Source organism: Camarhynchus parvulus, chromosome 2 (genome assembly GCF_901933205.1).
Source record: "Camarhynchus parvulus chromosome 2, STF_HiC, whole genome shotgun sequence".
In the NCBI taxonomy this organism is placed as follows: domain Eukaryota; kingdom Metazoa; phylum Chordata; class Aves; order Passeriformes; family Thraupidae; genus Camarhynchus; species Camarhynchus parvulus.
In genome coordinates, this window is record NC_044572.1 from 57297965 (window position 1) to 57315087 (window position 17123).

The window sequence follows — 17123 nt, forward strand, 5'->3', positions numbered from 1 at the left end:
CGAAACTGAAGTCTCAGTTGCACCAATATGTTAGAATACAGAGGAATCTTAAATATAGTAACTCCATTGTTTTGAGCTGTTCAGGTGACAGTGACAAGCTGCTTGTAGTTCTCACTTCATGTGAATGCAAAAATGTTGCACTGTGAAGCAATTTCCTGTTTTACCTATCCCAGTTCCTCCCGGGTGTAGTAATACCTTCTCCCTTTCCCTCTCCCTGCCTCCTGCTGAGAGCTGTCCATCAATCTCAGAAGGTCAGCAAGGCCTTCGTCTGATAGGTGAAGTTCAAAAGATGCCTCTCAGCCCTGGGGACAATTGGGCCATCCAAGTGTCATTTGTCCCCTGAGCCTTCCCCCCTCCTACCTGGTTGGCAGCACACCTACCCCTTCCCTCCCCCTTTCCCTGAGCTTAAAAAGACACGGGACCATGCAGTTGGGATTCAGTTGAAGCTGTTGCAACATTCAGAGGCCTGCGTGCCCAGGAATAAACTCTGGATTATGACCCCCTAGCCGGATCCGTCTCCTTTTCCTCTTTGCCTCGCCTAAAGCTTCTCCATCAGAGGTCGAGCCTGAGTTCCTGTTGCCTGGACTTGTTCCAAGTGCCTAACTGCAACATACAACTAACCAAAGGTATCTCTGAGGTGAAACACCACAGCTGCCGCCTTTGGTCAGGCAGTGAGGACCAGACAAGCTCAGGCACGTTCCATCCGGTAATATTGGGATATTATTCCAATATTTTGGCGCCCAATCGTGCAGCTGATCGAACCTGCAGCCCCAAGGAATCTCAGAACCTCGGGAAAGCTTTAAGGCAGCTGAGCACCCACTGGAAGAGCTTTGGCTGCATTGCTCCCAGGAGAGACTTTGGGACTGAACCCACAAGAAGTCTCGCGGACTGCTCGGCGCCCCTGGAAAGTGCAGCTCCTTTCTGGTGAGCAATTTTCCAGGGGAGAATAGGGGAGCCTCTCCTGCCTGTGGGGTCCTATTCTGGTGAAGAGACCACCGTGCCTGACCTTGCCAGCAACAGCTTCGATTTCGGTGAGTATTTCTGCTTCTTGGGGGAGTAGAAGCTCGAAAAACAATCTCTGCCGTGAGTTCTGTTCTTTTTCGCCCTTGCATAATAGGCTGCGCAGGCCCGCGGAGCAGGAGCGATACCCTGTTAGGCATAGCTCACTGCGGCGTGGCTTTGCTACTTTTCTAATTCGCGGCACTGGCTCGGAGGAGCAGGAGAGCTCTCCCTGCCCCTCCCCCCGGCTCGGCAGCGCAGCATGCTCGGCTATCTCGGTGCGGGGGGGGGGGGCTCTCTACACGCGGCGCGGGGCAGCCCTGGTTTCTGCTTGCAGTGTGCGGGGGGGCTGCATTCTCGGGCAGGGGAGGCTTTGTCTGTCTCTCGGCATGGAGGGGCGGGTCCCGACTCCTTCTGCTGCCGGCGGCAATTTTAAAAGAAGTATAAGCAGCTGAATTGTGAAAAGCTTTCATCTGCTCTCTATCGCTTTCTTAACTGTGGTTTTTATAGAAATCACCAGCTGTTTTGGCTTTGTCTTTGGTTGGCGGGAGTTTGTATTGTGCCTTTTACATCTAAAAATGGGCTCAAAGTTAAGCACAGCACAAAAAGGAGTGTATTACAATATTGTTGGAATTTTAGTCAGTGGAAATGTAAAGTTCTCTAAAGGAAAATTGAAACAGTTTATAAAGTGGCTTTTTCTACACTTCCCACAAATTTCCCCTGAAGAAGTCCATAATATTCAATTTTGGGATAAAGTAGGGAATGATTTGATAACCTTGGGACAGTCCAGCAACACATCTTCAGCTAAATTTGTGTTCTGGAGTTTACAAGTTCAAGCAGCCTTGCTCATACAAAGGGAATTGGAGAAAAAGCCAAATAATAAGGAATGTACCTCTGCTCTCCCTGTCTCTCCCCCCCCCAGCTCTAAACCCTGTACCCCAAAACTTGGTATTTTAAAGAAAGCACACTCTGCTCATGCCGTGGGAAGCCGGCTCCCTGAGCACTTTAAAATGACTGAGTTTCCCTGTCCACAAAGTCCTGGCCAGACCGCGTGGAACCTTCCCCAAAACCCTGTGTACCCCACTCTGAAACCCAGAGCACGTGTTAGCTTTTCAGAGAGCAGTGATGCCTAAAATGGCCCCCACTCCCTAGGGTGTCCACAAGATAGAGGATGCCACGTGGCACCTTCCCACACCTGGTCTTTTTCTTCCCATGATTCCTCTAAGCATCCCAAAACCCCTTCTTCATCCTCCTCCTGATCCTTGCGACACCTTCCCTCCCCCACCCTTACCTGCTGTGCCCTCAGCTCCGCCCCTCTACTCCGCCCAGGGGGCGTCTGCTGACGTGATGTCACCAGGCGTCTCCGTCTCCTGCCTACCCCCAGTCCCCACCCCCTTGTTCCCACGGCGTCTCCACCCCCTGCCTGCCCCCTGTCCCCGCCCCCTATTTCCACGGTATCCCTGCCCCTTGCCAGCCCCCTGTCCCTGCCCCCTGCTCCCATTGCATCCCCGCCCTCTCCCCGGGTTCCCACGGTGGGGGCATGCCCACTGCTTGTCCCCACAGCTGTATGTGTGATCCCAATGCTTCTGATTCAAAGGACACAGGGCAGGGAACCTCAGACCCAATACAGGGTCCCATTTTGTCATTCGCTCCTGTTACGTATCAGCCTGCAGCACAAGGGGGAGCACCCCCAACTGCTAATTGGAGCTCTTTTGGACGACAATTAATTAAAGAGGTCTGTAAATCCCATAAGGAGTATGGCCCACACAGCCCTTACTTTCGTGGCCTTTTAAATTCTGAACTGAGTAGGACTGTAGTAGTCCCACATGATTTAAAACAGGTTTTTTCGTGCCTCATGACCTATACAGAATTCAAATTATGGGAATTAGCATGGAAACAATTGCTAAAAGATGTTCTCCCAGGCTTGCATGCTGATCCAAACACAGCAAAAGATACCAATGGCATGCCAATTACCATTGAGCATCTCTCTGGCGAGGGCCAATGGTCTTCACCCTCAATCCAAGCTACTGCAATTCCTGTAGAAACTCTGGAGAAAGTCAAAGAAGCAGCTGAAAAGGCATTCTTTTCCCTTCAACCTGAAGGCCCATTTGAACCTTATAGTAAGATCAAGCAGCTACCATCAGAGCCTTTTCTAAAATTTGTAGAAAGGTTAACTAGAGCTATTGAAATACAAGTTAAAAAAGAGAATGCAAGGGAAGAGGTTTTAGAGGAAATGGCGTTTATAAATGCAAATGAACAGTGTCGAGCAGCAATTTTGAGCCTTCCTCTAGAACCTCCCCCTACACTAAAAGATATGCTTCTAGTTTGCAACAGGAAGGTGCCTCTGATGAGTGTTGCTGAAGACACCAGACCAAGGCTGCTGCCAAGACTCCCTCAGCGTGTCGCCGTTGCCAGCCCTGCACCCATTCCCTCAGCACAGCAGTACCCTGGGCAGCAGTGAAGACCAGCAATGGTTGACCCCACAAAGCCATGCCTGCTTTGCAATAACCTTGGGCATTGGAGTGGCCAGTGCCCCCTGAAAAAGCAATTTGATGAATTTAGAAATGGCAGGGGGGGAGAACTACAAGCACTCCCGGGGGGTCAACAACAACAAAAAAACTGAATGGGGAGCGCCAGCCTGCCAGGCGTGCAGACACAAAAAGAGCAGGCCAAGTGAATAAAGGAAGCAAAATAAACCAAGCACGTGGTAATATTAATATTTATGTAAGTGAAGCAGATGCTTCAAAGACCACGACTGCTGGTCCATTGTTGAAAGTGAAACAAAATAACCTTTGTTATGATTTAGGTGAACCTATGTTAACCACGTCTTCTGTCAATGAGCCTTACAGGTTGCAGCTGACAGAATCACTCCACCTGAAAGACACTGACTGGCATTTTGTCTCCGCCAACCCAGAACAGAAGGGTACTTGGCACCGAATTCGTTGTAAGTACATCGTCATTGGGGACACCAAACACACACCACATGAGATCGCAATTGCTCCAGGAATGACAACATCAGATCCTGAGCAATTCATTCTCGGGCTGCACTGTTTCCACCCACCCCTGTTTCTTCCCAAAGGACAAATCGTTGCACAAGCTATCCCTGTGCCGTTTTTACCTGAAAGCACCGAGAAACAAGGGCCCACAGTCGCCCGCGTCCAAGTTATTGGGAAAGACAAACCCAAAACATGGTGTAATGTCAGTGGGGGTGGGGAGTCAAAACGCATTGAGATGCTTGTAGACACGGGTGCAGACTGCACAGTGATCCCAGTACAAGACTGGCCAGCACATTGGCCTTTGCAAAACGTTGCCAGTCACGTTCAAGGTGTAGGAGGCATGCAATTGGCAAGACAATCCAAAAGCATCATCCAAATCGAAGGACCAAATGGACAACTGGCAAATATTCATCCATTTGTGTTAGATTATTCAGAACTTTTGTTAGGGAGAGATTTAATGGCCCAGTGGGGTGTCACAATTGATATTCCAGACTCTCCACAGCATTTTTGTACAGTGGTCATTGAACAGCGCCCCACCCAAAAACTGAAGTGGAAAACAGACAAACCAGTTGAGGTGAAACAGTGGCTGCCCAGTAAACAAAAAATAAAGGCGCTCGAGGAGCTAGTGGAAGAGCAACTGAAAAAGGGTCACATTGTGGAAACCACGTCCCTATGGAACTCTCCAGTGTTTGTCATCCAGAAGGCTGACAAAAAGATATGGCGGTTCCTCCACGACCTCCGACAAATTAATAATGTCATTGAAGATATGGGCTCTCCCCAACCTGGTATGCCATCCCCAACAATGTTTCCCCAGGATTGGAAATTAGCTGTTATTGATATAAAAGATTGTTTTTTCCAAATTCCCCTGCACCCTGACGATGCACCGCATTTTGCATTCTCGTTCCCCACCATCAACATGGAAGCCCCTATGAAAAGGTACCATTGGAAAGTTCTTCCTCAGGACCTGAAGGTCTCGCCAGCAATCTGCCAGTGGTATGTCTCTTCCCTGCTTTCCCCAGCGTGCAGCCGCAGAGAAAAGGCCATCATCTATCATTATATGGATGACATTCTGTGTGTGTGCCCCCCAATGATGATTTACTCACCCATGCGCTTGACCTAACGATCATGCATTGATTGTTGCAGGGTTCGAGCTCCAGGAAAAGAAAAATTCAAAAGATGCCACCTTGGAAATATTTGGGCTTAGAAATTGGAAATAGGACCATTGTTCCTCAAAAACTAGAAATCAACCCAAAGATCAAGACCCTTGCAGATGTCCACAAGTTGTGTGGGTCTTTAAATTGGGTAAGGCCACACAGCAAAAGATACCAATGGCATGCCAATTACCATTGAGCATCTCTCTGGCGAGGGCCAATGGCCTTCACCCTCAATCCAAGCTACTGCAATTCCTGTAGAAACTCTGGAGAAAGTCAAAGAAGCAGCTGAAAAGGCATTCTTTTCCCTTCAACCTGAAGGCCCATTTGAACCTTATAGTAAGATCAAGCAGCTACCATCAGAGCCTTTTCTAAAATTTGTAGAAAGGTTAACTAGAGCTATTGAAATACAAGTTAAAAAAGAGAATGCAAGGGAAGAGGTTTTAGAGGAAATGGCGTTTATAAATGCAAATGAACAGTGTCGAGCAGCAATTTTGAGCCTTCCTCTAGAACCTCCCCCTACACTAAAAGATATGCTTCTAGTTTGCAACAGGAAGGTGTCTCTGATGAGTGTTGCTGAAGACACCAGACCAAGGCTGCTGCCAAGACTCCCTCAGCGTGTCGCCGTTGCCAGCCCTGCACCCATTCCCTCAGCACAGCAGTACCCTGGGCAGCAGTGAAGACCAGCAATGGTTGACCCCACAAAGCCATGCCTGCTTTGCAATAACCTTGGGCATTGAGTGGCCAGTGCCCCTGAAAAGCAATTTGATGAATTTAGAAATGGCAGGGGGAGAACTACAAGCACTCCCGGGGGTCAACAACAACAAAAACTGAATGGGGAGCCAGCCTGCCAGGCGTGCAGACACAAAAAGAGCAGGCCAAGGGAATAAAGGAAGCAAAATAAACCAAGCACGTGGTAATATTAATATTTATGTAAGTGAAGCAGATGCTTCAAAGACCACGACTGCTGGTCCATTTTTGAAAGTGAAACAAAATAACCTTTGTTATGATTTAGGTGAACCTATGTTAACCACGTCTTCTGTCAATGAGCCTTACAGGTTGCAGCTGACAGAATCACTCCACCTGAAAGACACTGACTGGCATTTTGTCTCCGCCAACCCAGAACAGAAGGGTACTTGGCAACGAATTCGCTAGGTACGCCGTCATTGGGGACACCAAACACACACCACATGAGATCGAAATTGCTCCAGGAATGACAACATCAGATCCTGAGCAATTCGTTCTCGGGCTGCACTGTTTCCACCCACCCCTGTTTCTTCCCAAAGGACAAATCGTTGCACAAGCTATCCCTGTGCCGTTTTTACCTGAAAGCACCGAGAAACAAGGGCCCACAGTCGCCCGGGTCCAAGTTATTGGGAAAGACAAACCCAAAACATGGTGTAATGTCAGTGGGGGTGGGGAGTCAAAACGCATTGAGATGCTTGTAGACACAGGTGCAGACTGCACAGTGATCCCAGTACAAGACTGGCCAGCACATTGGCCTTTGCAAAACGTTGCCAGTCACGTTCAAGGTGTAGGAGGCATGCAATTGGCGAGACAATCCAAAAGCATCATCCAAATCGAAGGACCAAATGGACAATTGGCAAATATTCACCCATTTGTGTTAGATTATTCAGAACTTTTGTTAGGGAGAGATTTAATGGCCCAGTGGGGTGTCACAATTGATATTCCAGACTCTCCACAGCATTTTTGTACAGTGGTCATTGAACAGCGCCCCACCCAAAAACTGAAGTGGAAAACAGACAAAGCAGTTGAGGTGAAACAGTGGCTGCCCAGTAAACAAAAAATAAAGGCGCTCGAGGAGCTAGTGGAAGAGCAACTGAAAAAGGGTCACATTGTGGAAACCATGTCCCTATGGAACTCTCCAGTGTTTGTCATCCAGAAGGCTGACAAAAAGATATGGCGGTTCCTCCACGACCTCCGACAAATTAATAATGTCATTGAAGATATGGGCTCTCCCCAACCTGGTATGCCATCCCCAACAATGTTTCCCCAGGATTGGAAATTAGCTGTTATTGATATAAAAGATTGTTTTTTCCAAATTCCCCTGCACCCTGACGATGCACCGCATTTTGCATTCTCGTTCCCCACCACTAACATGGAAGCCCCTATGAAAAGGTACCATTGGAAAGTTCTTCCTCAGGACCTGAAGGTCTCGCCAGCAATCTGCCAGTGGTATGTCTCTTCCCTGCTTTCCCCAGCGCGTGCAGCCGCAGAAAAGGCCATCATCTATCATTATATGGATGACATTCTTGTGTGTGCCCCCAATGATGATTTACTCACCCATGCGCTTGACCTAACGATCGATGCATTGATTGTTGCAGGGTTCAAGCTCCAGGAAAAGAAAATTCAAAAGATGCCACCTTGGAAATATTTGGGCTTAGAAATTGGAAATAGGACCATTGTTCCTCAAAAACTAGAAATCAACCCAAAGATCAAGACCCTTGTAGATGTCCACAAGTTGTGTGGGTCTTTAAATTGGGTAAGGCCATGGCTTGGTCTGACTAACGAAGACCTTGCCCCTCTTTTCAATTTATTGAAAGGGGGAGAGGACCCGGGTGCTCCTAGGTCTATTACCCCAGAGGCACGGAAAGCTCTAGAAAAGGTGCAGATGGCAATGTCCACAAGACAGGCCAACCGATGTCGGCCTGACCTGCCATTCAAATTTATCACAAAAAGTAGCAAGAAGCCTTTTCCTTTTCTGACTTAATTAAAAACAGAATACTGCAGCAGGCTTAGGTGAGGATACACAGATACAACTCACCCGTCTCAACTAGCTGCTCAAAAAGGTTAGGGCACAGAGCAGGAGGAGGCAGTGCTTCCCCCAGCTCCTCACCAGACTCACTGTCAAGACACAGCATGCTGTGAGGCTGAGGCATCTTTGCTGAACTGTACAGTACAAATCCTCTGCCACTCTTAAAGCATGACAAAGGTGAAACATCATGAAAAAAATTAACCCAGGCCTTAAATATTTAGAAATGCTGTATCTGTCCAATACCACTCCATAAATCAACTAAGATTTGTAAGCACTGAGATGTAAAAGACATGAGTAGTATTTCAATAGAGCCAAGATGTAAAGGCTAGGGCAATTACACGTTACACAATTCCATTCACCTGAGAAAATCTAAGTGTTTCGCTTAATCTGGAAGATATTCTTGCAATTAGTAAAATACTAGGCTATTTATAATCAATTTACAAACAGGTAAACTGATGCACAGAAAAGAATTTTCTCATGTCAGTTTCAACAGCTCCTTGCAGACTTTCAACACTATTAATCCAGAGCAAATCATACCTGTCTTCTAATAACACTGATAGAGGATATGGATACAGGTATGTATCATCAAGAGGTAGATAGGAATATGAACTCAGAAGGCTGCATTCTCTATCCTTGCAGTAAGCCCAAGCAGACATTTTCCTCATTTCACACAGGAAGAATCTGCCTCATTATTATGTCAGTCTCATCAGAAGGTGAAAACACATCCAATAAAGTCCTCAAGCGTCCAGCTTTCTGGGATTGTATGGCCCATGTTAATCTTGAAACTAATTTCACACAAAAGCTCTGTTACTAAGTACAAAGAGGGACCTTGACTCTGGGTCAACCTGTTACTGTGCTCCTGTCTAGGGCTGGCACAGGTACCTTACCTATTTCTCCAGGAACATGCTTGCCACTGAAACGAAAGCACGCTGTGATATTGAGGCAGTTCACCGGCTGCAAACCATCATGGCACTGAGGAGCTGTGATATTGATAGATATGGGCAGGAAAATGGCGACATCCATGGTAATGACAGGCCTGGATCTGGAGATCAACAGAGAAGTAGAACTGAGTGACCATTCAGAGGGAAATTCTCCACAAAAGGAAAAAACAGCCAATTTGGTAAACTGCCCAATTTCAAGCAGACAGGAAAAATAAGAGAGTACATTTTAATTGTAAGATAAACTAGCATTTTATCTAGCTGGCAAGGGCTACTAGCATTTAAACGAAAGTGGTAATGTCAGCTTGAAGTTTAGTGCTCAGATACAGACTGCAGGCAGGCAGCTGAGGAAACTAATAACATGTAGTAACAATAATCATCTCCAGCAAACATTGCATAACCTTTCCTGATGACTGAAGAGGATAACAAAATTACCAGAAGAGCAAACAAGAACAAGTTCATGCAAATGAGACTGGTTGCTAACCATCTTGGATGAACAGAGACAGGTAGGGAGAGACTTGGGTTTCCACAGAATGGTCTACAGGGAAATTTGTGATCTCAAAGTCAAGGAAAGAACACAGAGGTCCTCCACAGGAGATGGATTCATACATAATTTTTCTGACAGCATAAGAGGGACAACAAACACCACATCCATGTTTTCTGGAGGAAAGGTTTGGCTAATTCCCTCCTGGCAAGTGATAAGGATTGAATACTCTTACCACACTGCTGAACTGTGTTTCAGGAATTATCCAGTGCACTGTGAACAAAAGCTTTCTACTCTTGCAACTCCAGCACCAGGTTATTGCTACCAGTACTCCTGGCTGAGGGAGACCTCAGCCAGAATCACAGAGCAAGCTGACTGCCTTAAGGCACAGGTGTCTTGCTAAGGAAATTCTCTGTCTGACCATCCAGGAGGTACTCAGGCAGTCACACTCCCACCACCAGAGACTTTTAACTGCTGGGACCAAAGCTCATTACAGTGTGTGGCTCCAGTGAGCTGACAGGCGCCCGCTTTGACTCCCTACACACACCACACCCACACAGTCAGACCAGGTTTCCCATAGTTTCATAAAGCCTTTTATTTGCAGTGCAGTAACATGGAAACAGCTGGAGGTGGTGCCTCCAAGGAGGAACCCCAAATAAAGGACCCCGTGGGCTTTTATAGCCTCACAGTCCAAGCACATTAAAGCCTCTGCTCTGCTTCCTGAGTCCTCAGCTCCTGCTATGTCTCAGTGTCCCCAAGTGTCCCCTTGCTTTGGGCTCCCACCACCCAGAGCTCAATCTGCAGTTCACACACCAAGCCACCTGCGCTGAATGTATTCCTCAACAGCTTCCTTCTTCACACAACATAGAAGTCCCAGCAGCTTGACTGGGAAAATGCAACCCAGAAACTCAGGCCCTCCTGAGCCACCTCCAGGGCAGGACTTCAGCCCAAAAATTATGGGTGTTATTCTTCCTGTTTTCAATTCTGTATGCATTCAAGATGAACATGTTCTTCCAAAATCAACTACAGTAATAAAAAAAAATGTGCAGCAACCAGTAGATTCAGTTCTAAGGTAGTTCCAGCAGCCATGCAAGGTCAGATCTTGTAAACCACTTCAGGACTCTCACTCCACAAGACACTTAAATTTAGAGGTAGGGGAGAGGGAGAAGAGAGCAGAGGAACTGGAACAAGATTCACATCAATCTGCAATACAGCTGCTCAGACTGTTTTACCACAGCCTGAAGTAACAGTGCAAGTTCACATTTTGAGATGGAGGATAAAAAGAAATTCTAGCCTTAGAAATACATATGGCAGGGGGAAGGGAGGAAAAAAAGTCATCATCCTATGATCATTTCACACCTTCAAAAAAACCTGCTCTTTCTGAATGCTTAGAGAGACATAAAAGAGAAAATGCTATAACTCATCTAGAAAAATATTTCTCCTTCAAAAAAATATTTCTCTGTGATTTTTCCTTAATGCTATGTCACTTGGTTATTCACTGGGGAAAAACAACCCAATGCATCTGTCAAAGAGCCATACACACACATGATCAACAGAATGCGTCTGCCCCAAGTCAAGAAAGGCTTCAACCAAAGGCATTAAATATCACTTGGCAAAACATTAGTTGGTTTTGGTTAAAGAACTTCACAAAAGCAGGAAGGGTGAGGGGATGCACAGGAGAGAAAAAGTTTATCTCTTTATCCTAACTGCAAGAGGGACACACTGTAAATTGGGAGTAACAGCAATTAATCAAGCTGTTCACAAAGTTAGTCAGTAATGCACTAATCTCCCCTGAAATGCACAAGCATAACTGAATGCATGAACAGAGGTCATCATGCTGTTGTGATGTATGTGGTTTTAATCACAATAAGCCTTTCAGTTCGTCTTCCCCTCTCTGCAAGTAACATCAATGTAGGTGAAAAATGCTGTTTTCTTTCTAGCAGCTTCAGAGATGTGAAACTGTGAATTCCCATCTGGGGCATGGCACACCTTTTTACAGAAGCAGTTTATTTGCGTTCTCTGTATATATGATGAAGAAACAGAAAACTCTTCAAAAGCCTTGACCATTTGCCATGCTGATCATCAAGAGTATTTCTTCCCTCCCTCTCCTTTTTCTTTTTCTTCACTGTAACTGATTCAAATGGAAACAGAGCCAAGTTTCTCCTGACTTGAACAGGAAGAAGGTTGGGACATCTGTTCTGCAGCTCCAGCATTTGTTTACCTGGGTCACAACATCCCTATATCTTCCATTAAGATGCAGGTGTTCCTAAAGATATCTAAGTATTGAACGGATTTTTTAATTTAATATTAACAAGTTTAACAAAGGAGCTACTGACAAAAATCCAGTTTTCCATTCTGTTACCCAGGTCACTTGCACTCTAACTCTCCACCTGCATAATTTGGTGAACCAAGCTGTCCCACTTCTATAAGATGGAACAAGCAATTACACTTAACTCACAAACTCGAAACAGCAGCCCAGCTCCTGTGTGCACTGAAAACGTATTCATATTTCATTTCCCTAAACACTTTTATTTCACTCTGCATCCCATTATAAAATTATATATATGCAAAAGTGTGTATCTATCTATCTGTCTGTCTGTCTGTCTATCTATCTATCTATCTATTTATCTGTATCTGCAAAACTACATCCTGGCATCCTACACAGCTCATTTTTTTGCTCAACTGCATTCCCTTTAATCACCATTGATTTACTTTCAGTAAATATCAGAATAATAAAAAAGCCTTGCCACAAGTCAGGAACAACCTTTCTAAAGAGGCACTGAGATGCAATACATCTCCTTTCAGATCTAACCCTTTTTCTTCATAGACTAGGTATTATCCTGGTATTATCACCCCCCACTGTTCTATTTTGTTTAGACTGCATTCTTTGACACCATCCATGTCTAAGGTTTTGCTTAAAAAGTAATCCAGCTAGCTTCCTCTGGCCACAATAAACTAGGGAGTAAACTGGACTGAGACCACATAAGATATAAAGAGAAAACAGAAGAAGACAACAGTGAATGAAAAAGATATCTCACCTCAGAAGTACCACATTGTCGGACAGGAAGGCTCCAACAGTCATATCTGAAAAGTTTGTAACATTGAGCAGTTACAAAGGAGGCATAAAATTCAGTTCTCTCAAATCTGTTGCTAAATCACAGAGCATGAATCTAAAAAAAGCATTTTCTGACTTAGCCAGTTTGTCCCATTAAATATCATTATGTCATAGGTCTTGTAACTAAAGGATTAGTTCTGTGATGTTCACTTCTGCTTCATTGTTTGATTTTTATTACTACAGTTATATTATTCTCTACTTTTTCAGTTATTTTAAGATTGCCGTCCTGACAGAGCAGCTTCCCAGTAACTTAAAACCTTGGCCAGATACTGAATCATTGTAACTGTCCAAATACTTTAATTAGGCAATTACTGAAAATTTTTATCAGGAGTTTTGAGTGGCGGAAGGGAAATGGAAAAAGCAGCTCAGTTTCACTGACCACCTGCAATGGCAGGAACTAGGAGCCTGAAAACAACCAGCTCTGCTGTTTTCTCAGCCTGCTGATATATTTTCCTGATGCTTTCACTGCCAGAGTAATTGACACACCTGGGTAACCATTGCTATCCATATCAACTCCCCCTGATATGGACTGGCCAAACATACGCAGCTTTGGGTTTATTGTTTGTCCAGACAGCTTCTGCATAGAAAACATACAAGTAAAATTAGTAATTAACACAAAAAATCCTCCAAAAAAAACCCATTACCAAAACAAAAAATTCCAAAACATTTAAGCATGATTTCCATGGCCACTGGGTCTCTCTTCTGTGGGCTGGAAGTGCTACGCATCGGCTGTCTTGCACTGCACCCCCACAGCCCTAACAGGAAGGCTGTCAACTGCCCTTCTGCCCCCGGCTAGTAGGAGACCAGTGTTGACTTGAACTAAAAACCCACACCTGCATTACAATACTCATGTAGACCTAAGCAAAATAAGGAAGACATCAAACAGATTTCTGCATGAGGAAAAAATATAACTGCACCTAAGAGATTTTTTCTTTTATTACTTAATTTCTGTAAATAAAAGTTTTAAGAAGCATCTTAACAATATTAATGATTAGTTAAAACAGAAAATCATGCATTACCATTTCTTTTCACCAAGTCTGCCAGCATACTCAAAATCAAAGTGATTAATTCTCATCCCACTTGGAAATTTTGGTTTCCATCATCTATTACAGAGTATTTTCTGCCAGTCTGGATGTTGTATTTCATTTTTGCCTCCCCCACATAAAGATTAATTGACTTCTAACATAGTTTCTTTCTTCTTTTAATTACTAACACAAAACTTTCTCTAAATGATTTACATTGTAAAAGCAAATGTCTGAAGCAAATTGACATATCAAAAGCTCTTTTTCTAAGAAGGCAATCACCCAGCTTTCAATCATCCTGCTGGGCCACCAATGCAAGACCTGAACTCAAATCAACTTCTGACTGCAGAAGTTACAGACTGAGGAAACCATGAAGTAATTTTAAGTCTGTTGGAGGTGCTTCACTGTTTGTGACACGTGACCAACTTTTCCTGGCCCTCCCATAAAAGAATGCAATATTGGACAAAAGATCAGGCAGGAAATTAATGGGAAAAAAGACTAGTTGAAGCTAAAAAAGATATCCCGACAGTTAGTTTACAGGAAAACAGTGCTCCTCCAAGTACAGATCACTTCTTCTACTTGTGGGCAGGTAAGCTTAAGACAACTGGAAGTAATTTCATCCCCACATTACATTCACATTCCATTTTTGGGGATCCCAGTTAGGGTGGTAAATCCCACCTGCAAACACCTAAAAGACATCTGTGGGCTCTTTCAGCCTACAAGACAGAAGAATAACGCTGCTTTTAAGTACCATAAATGAAAATAGCAGGACACAAAGCCAAGTCAGCTGCCTCTGCTAATAGCTGCCACTGAAGCTGCTGAAGAGACATCAAAAGATGACACTTAGCAGCACTTTAAATGATGAAAACAGGAGGATGGAGGAGGAGGAACTAACAAATTAAAAAGGGTGAAAATATATACCCTGCTGGACACCCCCCTCAGCTTATTTCAAAGAGGAACTCCACAGCAGTAAAATGGATCAGGAATATAGTAATAAGATACAAAATGTCTTCCATCTCCAGGTTAAAATCCAGGGGCAGATAGGTAAAAAGATGAAATTGTTACACAGTTTTGGTTGCACACAGGACTTGAACCAGCAACGTGTCTAGTGCCCTGCACCAGACACAGGGAAATGGCAGAGAGACAATGCCTGTAAGTGATGCCTTCTTGGCTGCTCAGGACATGGGACAATGATAGGAACATTTTATCAAGAGTCAATGACCACATACCCTGCCACACTCTTGAGCTGGGTGTTTTCCCACTGACCAAACAGAGAGACGTGCTGTATCTGCTGGCCTTGCTCCAATAGGGAGGGAGAGATCTAAAACAGGATGCCTTCCTTCCCACCCTGCTGATCTGTCCCTAAAAAATGTGAAATTTTCCCAAGAATGACCAAAAAAAAAGTGCAACTAAAAATCAAACCAAACCAAAAAATTAAACTATACTAAATTATACAAAAAAAAAAAAAACCAAACCAAAAAAAACCAAAAAAGTCTGATCCTTTTCAGCAAGAACTGGAAAGCTCTGGGGTTTTCAGAGAAGAACCTCCCAACCAGTGGCTCTTGGCAAAAAGCAGGCAGAATCCTCCACATGCCATACATTATGAATACTTCTAAAATGCACTGAAGAGTCACTTAACTTCCTTTTCCCTCAAAAGCAGTGCATGCCATATACATGGTAAAGGAAGGACTAAACTTTTATAGCCTGTTGAAAGAGTTGCCAATACAACCACTGAACTCTTTAATTCTGTGAAAACTGATTTACTATGAAGGATCCCACCCAGCAACAAAACAAAACAACCAGAACATCAAACACAGAGAGAGAGGGAAGAGTCAGGCTTTCAGAACAATGAAATGTGCTAGACAGAGACTAGCTAGACAGAGACACATTGGGCAGCATGAGCATAAAATTATCTTCTCTACTGCCTGACTACAGCATCTAAATTGCACTCTGTTGTCTCTGCACAAGACACCATAGCATATCCCTAACAAGGTTTTACTTCATCATAAGTGGGTAAGGGGGATGGCACCTAAGAATGGCCTTCTGACATATTGTCAGAATGCAAGAAGGCCAATAAAGTGGATAAAGAGACACAAAAGAACAGTTAGTAACTCTTCATTCTCACAAAGTCTGTTTCTACAGGAAGAAAGTGTAACCTCCCAGTTTCCCACAGGCCTCTCCATAATTTGCATGCTTAAACCCTTTCCAGGGTTTTCATTTTTCCTCTGCATTAGTATTATCCCTATAAACTAACACTCAACTTTTGAGACTCTGCTTGCTTCAAGAAGATATAATTTTACCTTTCAGCATAGATACAGACAAATTTTGGGAGAAGCTATCTTCAAACCATGACTGAGAAAAGGATATAGAGCTATGACAAGGTTACCTATTAAGGGACCCTTAAGTATTGTTTATTTCTGCAGGTCCTGGGAAAGTGACTTTCAGATTGGGATCATAAACAATAGCGTCACATACCATAGAGTACTGAGGTATAATACCATTGGCATCCCCGTGGTAAATGTATACTGCTCCTATGTAGTTATCCTCCTTAGGCGCTCCAATGGCAACATCTGTAAAACAGTGCAGATTTCACAATCCATTCCATTAATCCAACTTTTCCCTAACTTTAGGATACAGCTATCCATAGGAAAACAACTCCCCATGTAAAGGTGATCATCAGTTCATATGAACCACTGTAGAAGAACTTATTTGATTTAATTAAGATCTCCTGTTAAGATAAACTTTAAAAATACACAAATGCATATGAATTTGTACACATATGTATGTTTCACATAATCAGATGTTGTGCCTAATTAGACACATGTTCTTTTACAAAAATGTATTTATCAACCAGCAACCATACTCAAAAAAATGAATTTAGAATCCTTTCATAACCAAATCTTCAACCCATGAGAAAATCAGCTTTGTGAACCAAGACTAGCAAAATATTTACTGTAGCAGTACTTTAAGGTTGGTTGAAAATCCAAGGGTACACAAAGAGGCTGGGGATATTAAATGGATAGGCAAGAATCAAAAACAACTGCTGAGAGTAACTTTTCAAATTACAATTGATCCAACTTAACTGCAAACTCCTACAGAGAGCATGATCCTACCTCCCGTTCTCCTCTCCTACGTGGATCTAGTGACTATGCTATCTGCTAAAATTAAGCTTTTCACAATTGCTTTATACCCATGGACTGATCCAACTCCCTCTCCAGTCTCAACATCACCATGACTGACTATAAATATTAGCAAGTACACACAAGCACATGTCCAGATGCAGAGGAAAAGCATGTTCATGATTTGTGAGGGCAACCTGCAACGAGGTTGGGTTAGGCTTAATGGGATACTGTGTCCTGAGTGGCCTGGAAGAAATAAATCCAAGCACACACTAAATTGGCCTTTGTTTAGAAGTCTTTAATCTGCACTTCCAGAAACTAGGGCAGAAAAGGAACATCGACGTTTTGTTCTCACCTACTGCTCTCACAGCATGGGGTCTCACACTGAGCAGGGGGAGAACAAAGCAAAAGAGAAAAATTAATGGACTAGATGTTATCAGGAGTGAGAAGTTATGTCTGAATTATACTTCCTGATAAGAAATGAGATTATGTCAACAAAACCAGAAAGACTTGGAAACATTGG

General features: G+C 43.9%; 1 protein-coding gene across 1 annotated transcript in view; it reads right to left on the minus strand.

The window, feature by feature from the left end:
- Positions 1–17123, minus strand: part of ITGA9 (integrin subunit alpha 9) — a 246282-nt gene that overhangs the window by 191346 nt on the left and 37813 nt on the right. The window contains exons 11-14 of the mRNA XM_030971864.1: positions 15957–16051; positions 12946–13036; positions 12383–12428; positions 8810–8964 (exon numbers count right to left, since the gene is read on the minus strand). Coding sequence (XP_030827724.1) covers positions 8810–8964; positions 12383–12428; positions 12946–13036; positions 15957–16051 — 387 coding nt within the window. The remainder of the gene's footprint in view (positions 1–8809; positions 8965–12382; positions 12429–12945; positions 13037–15956; positions 16052–17123) is intronic.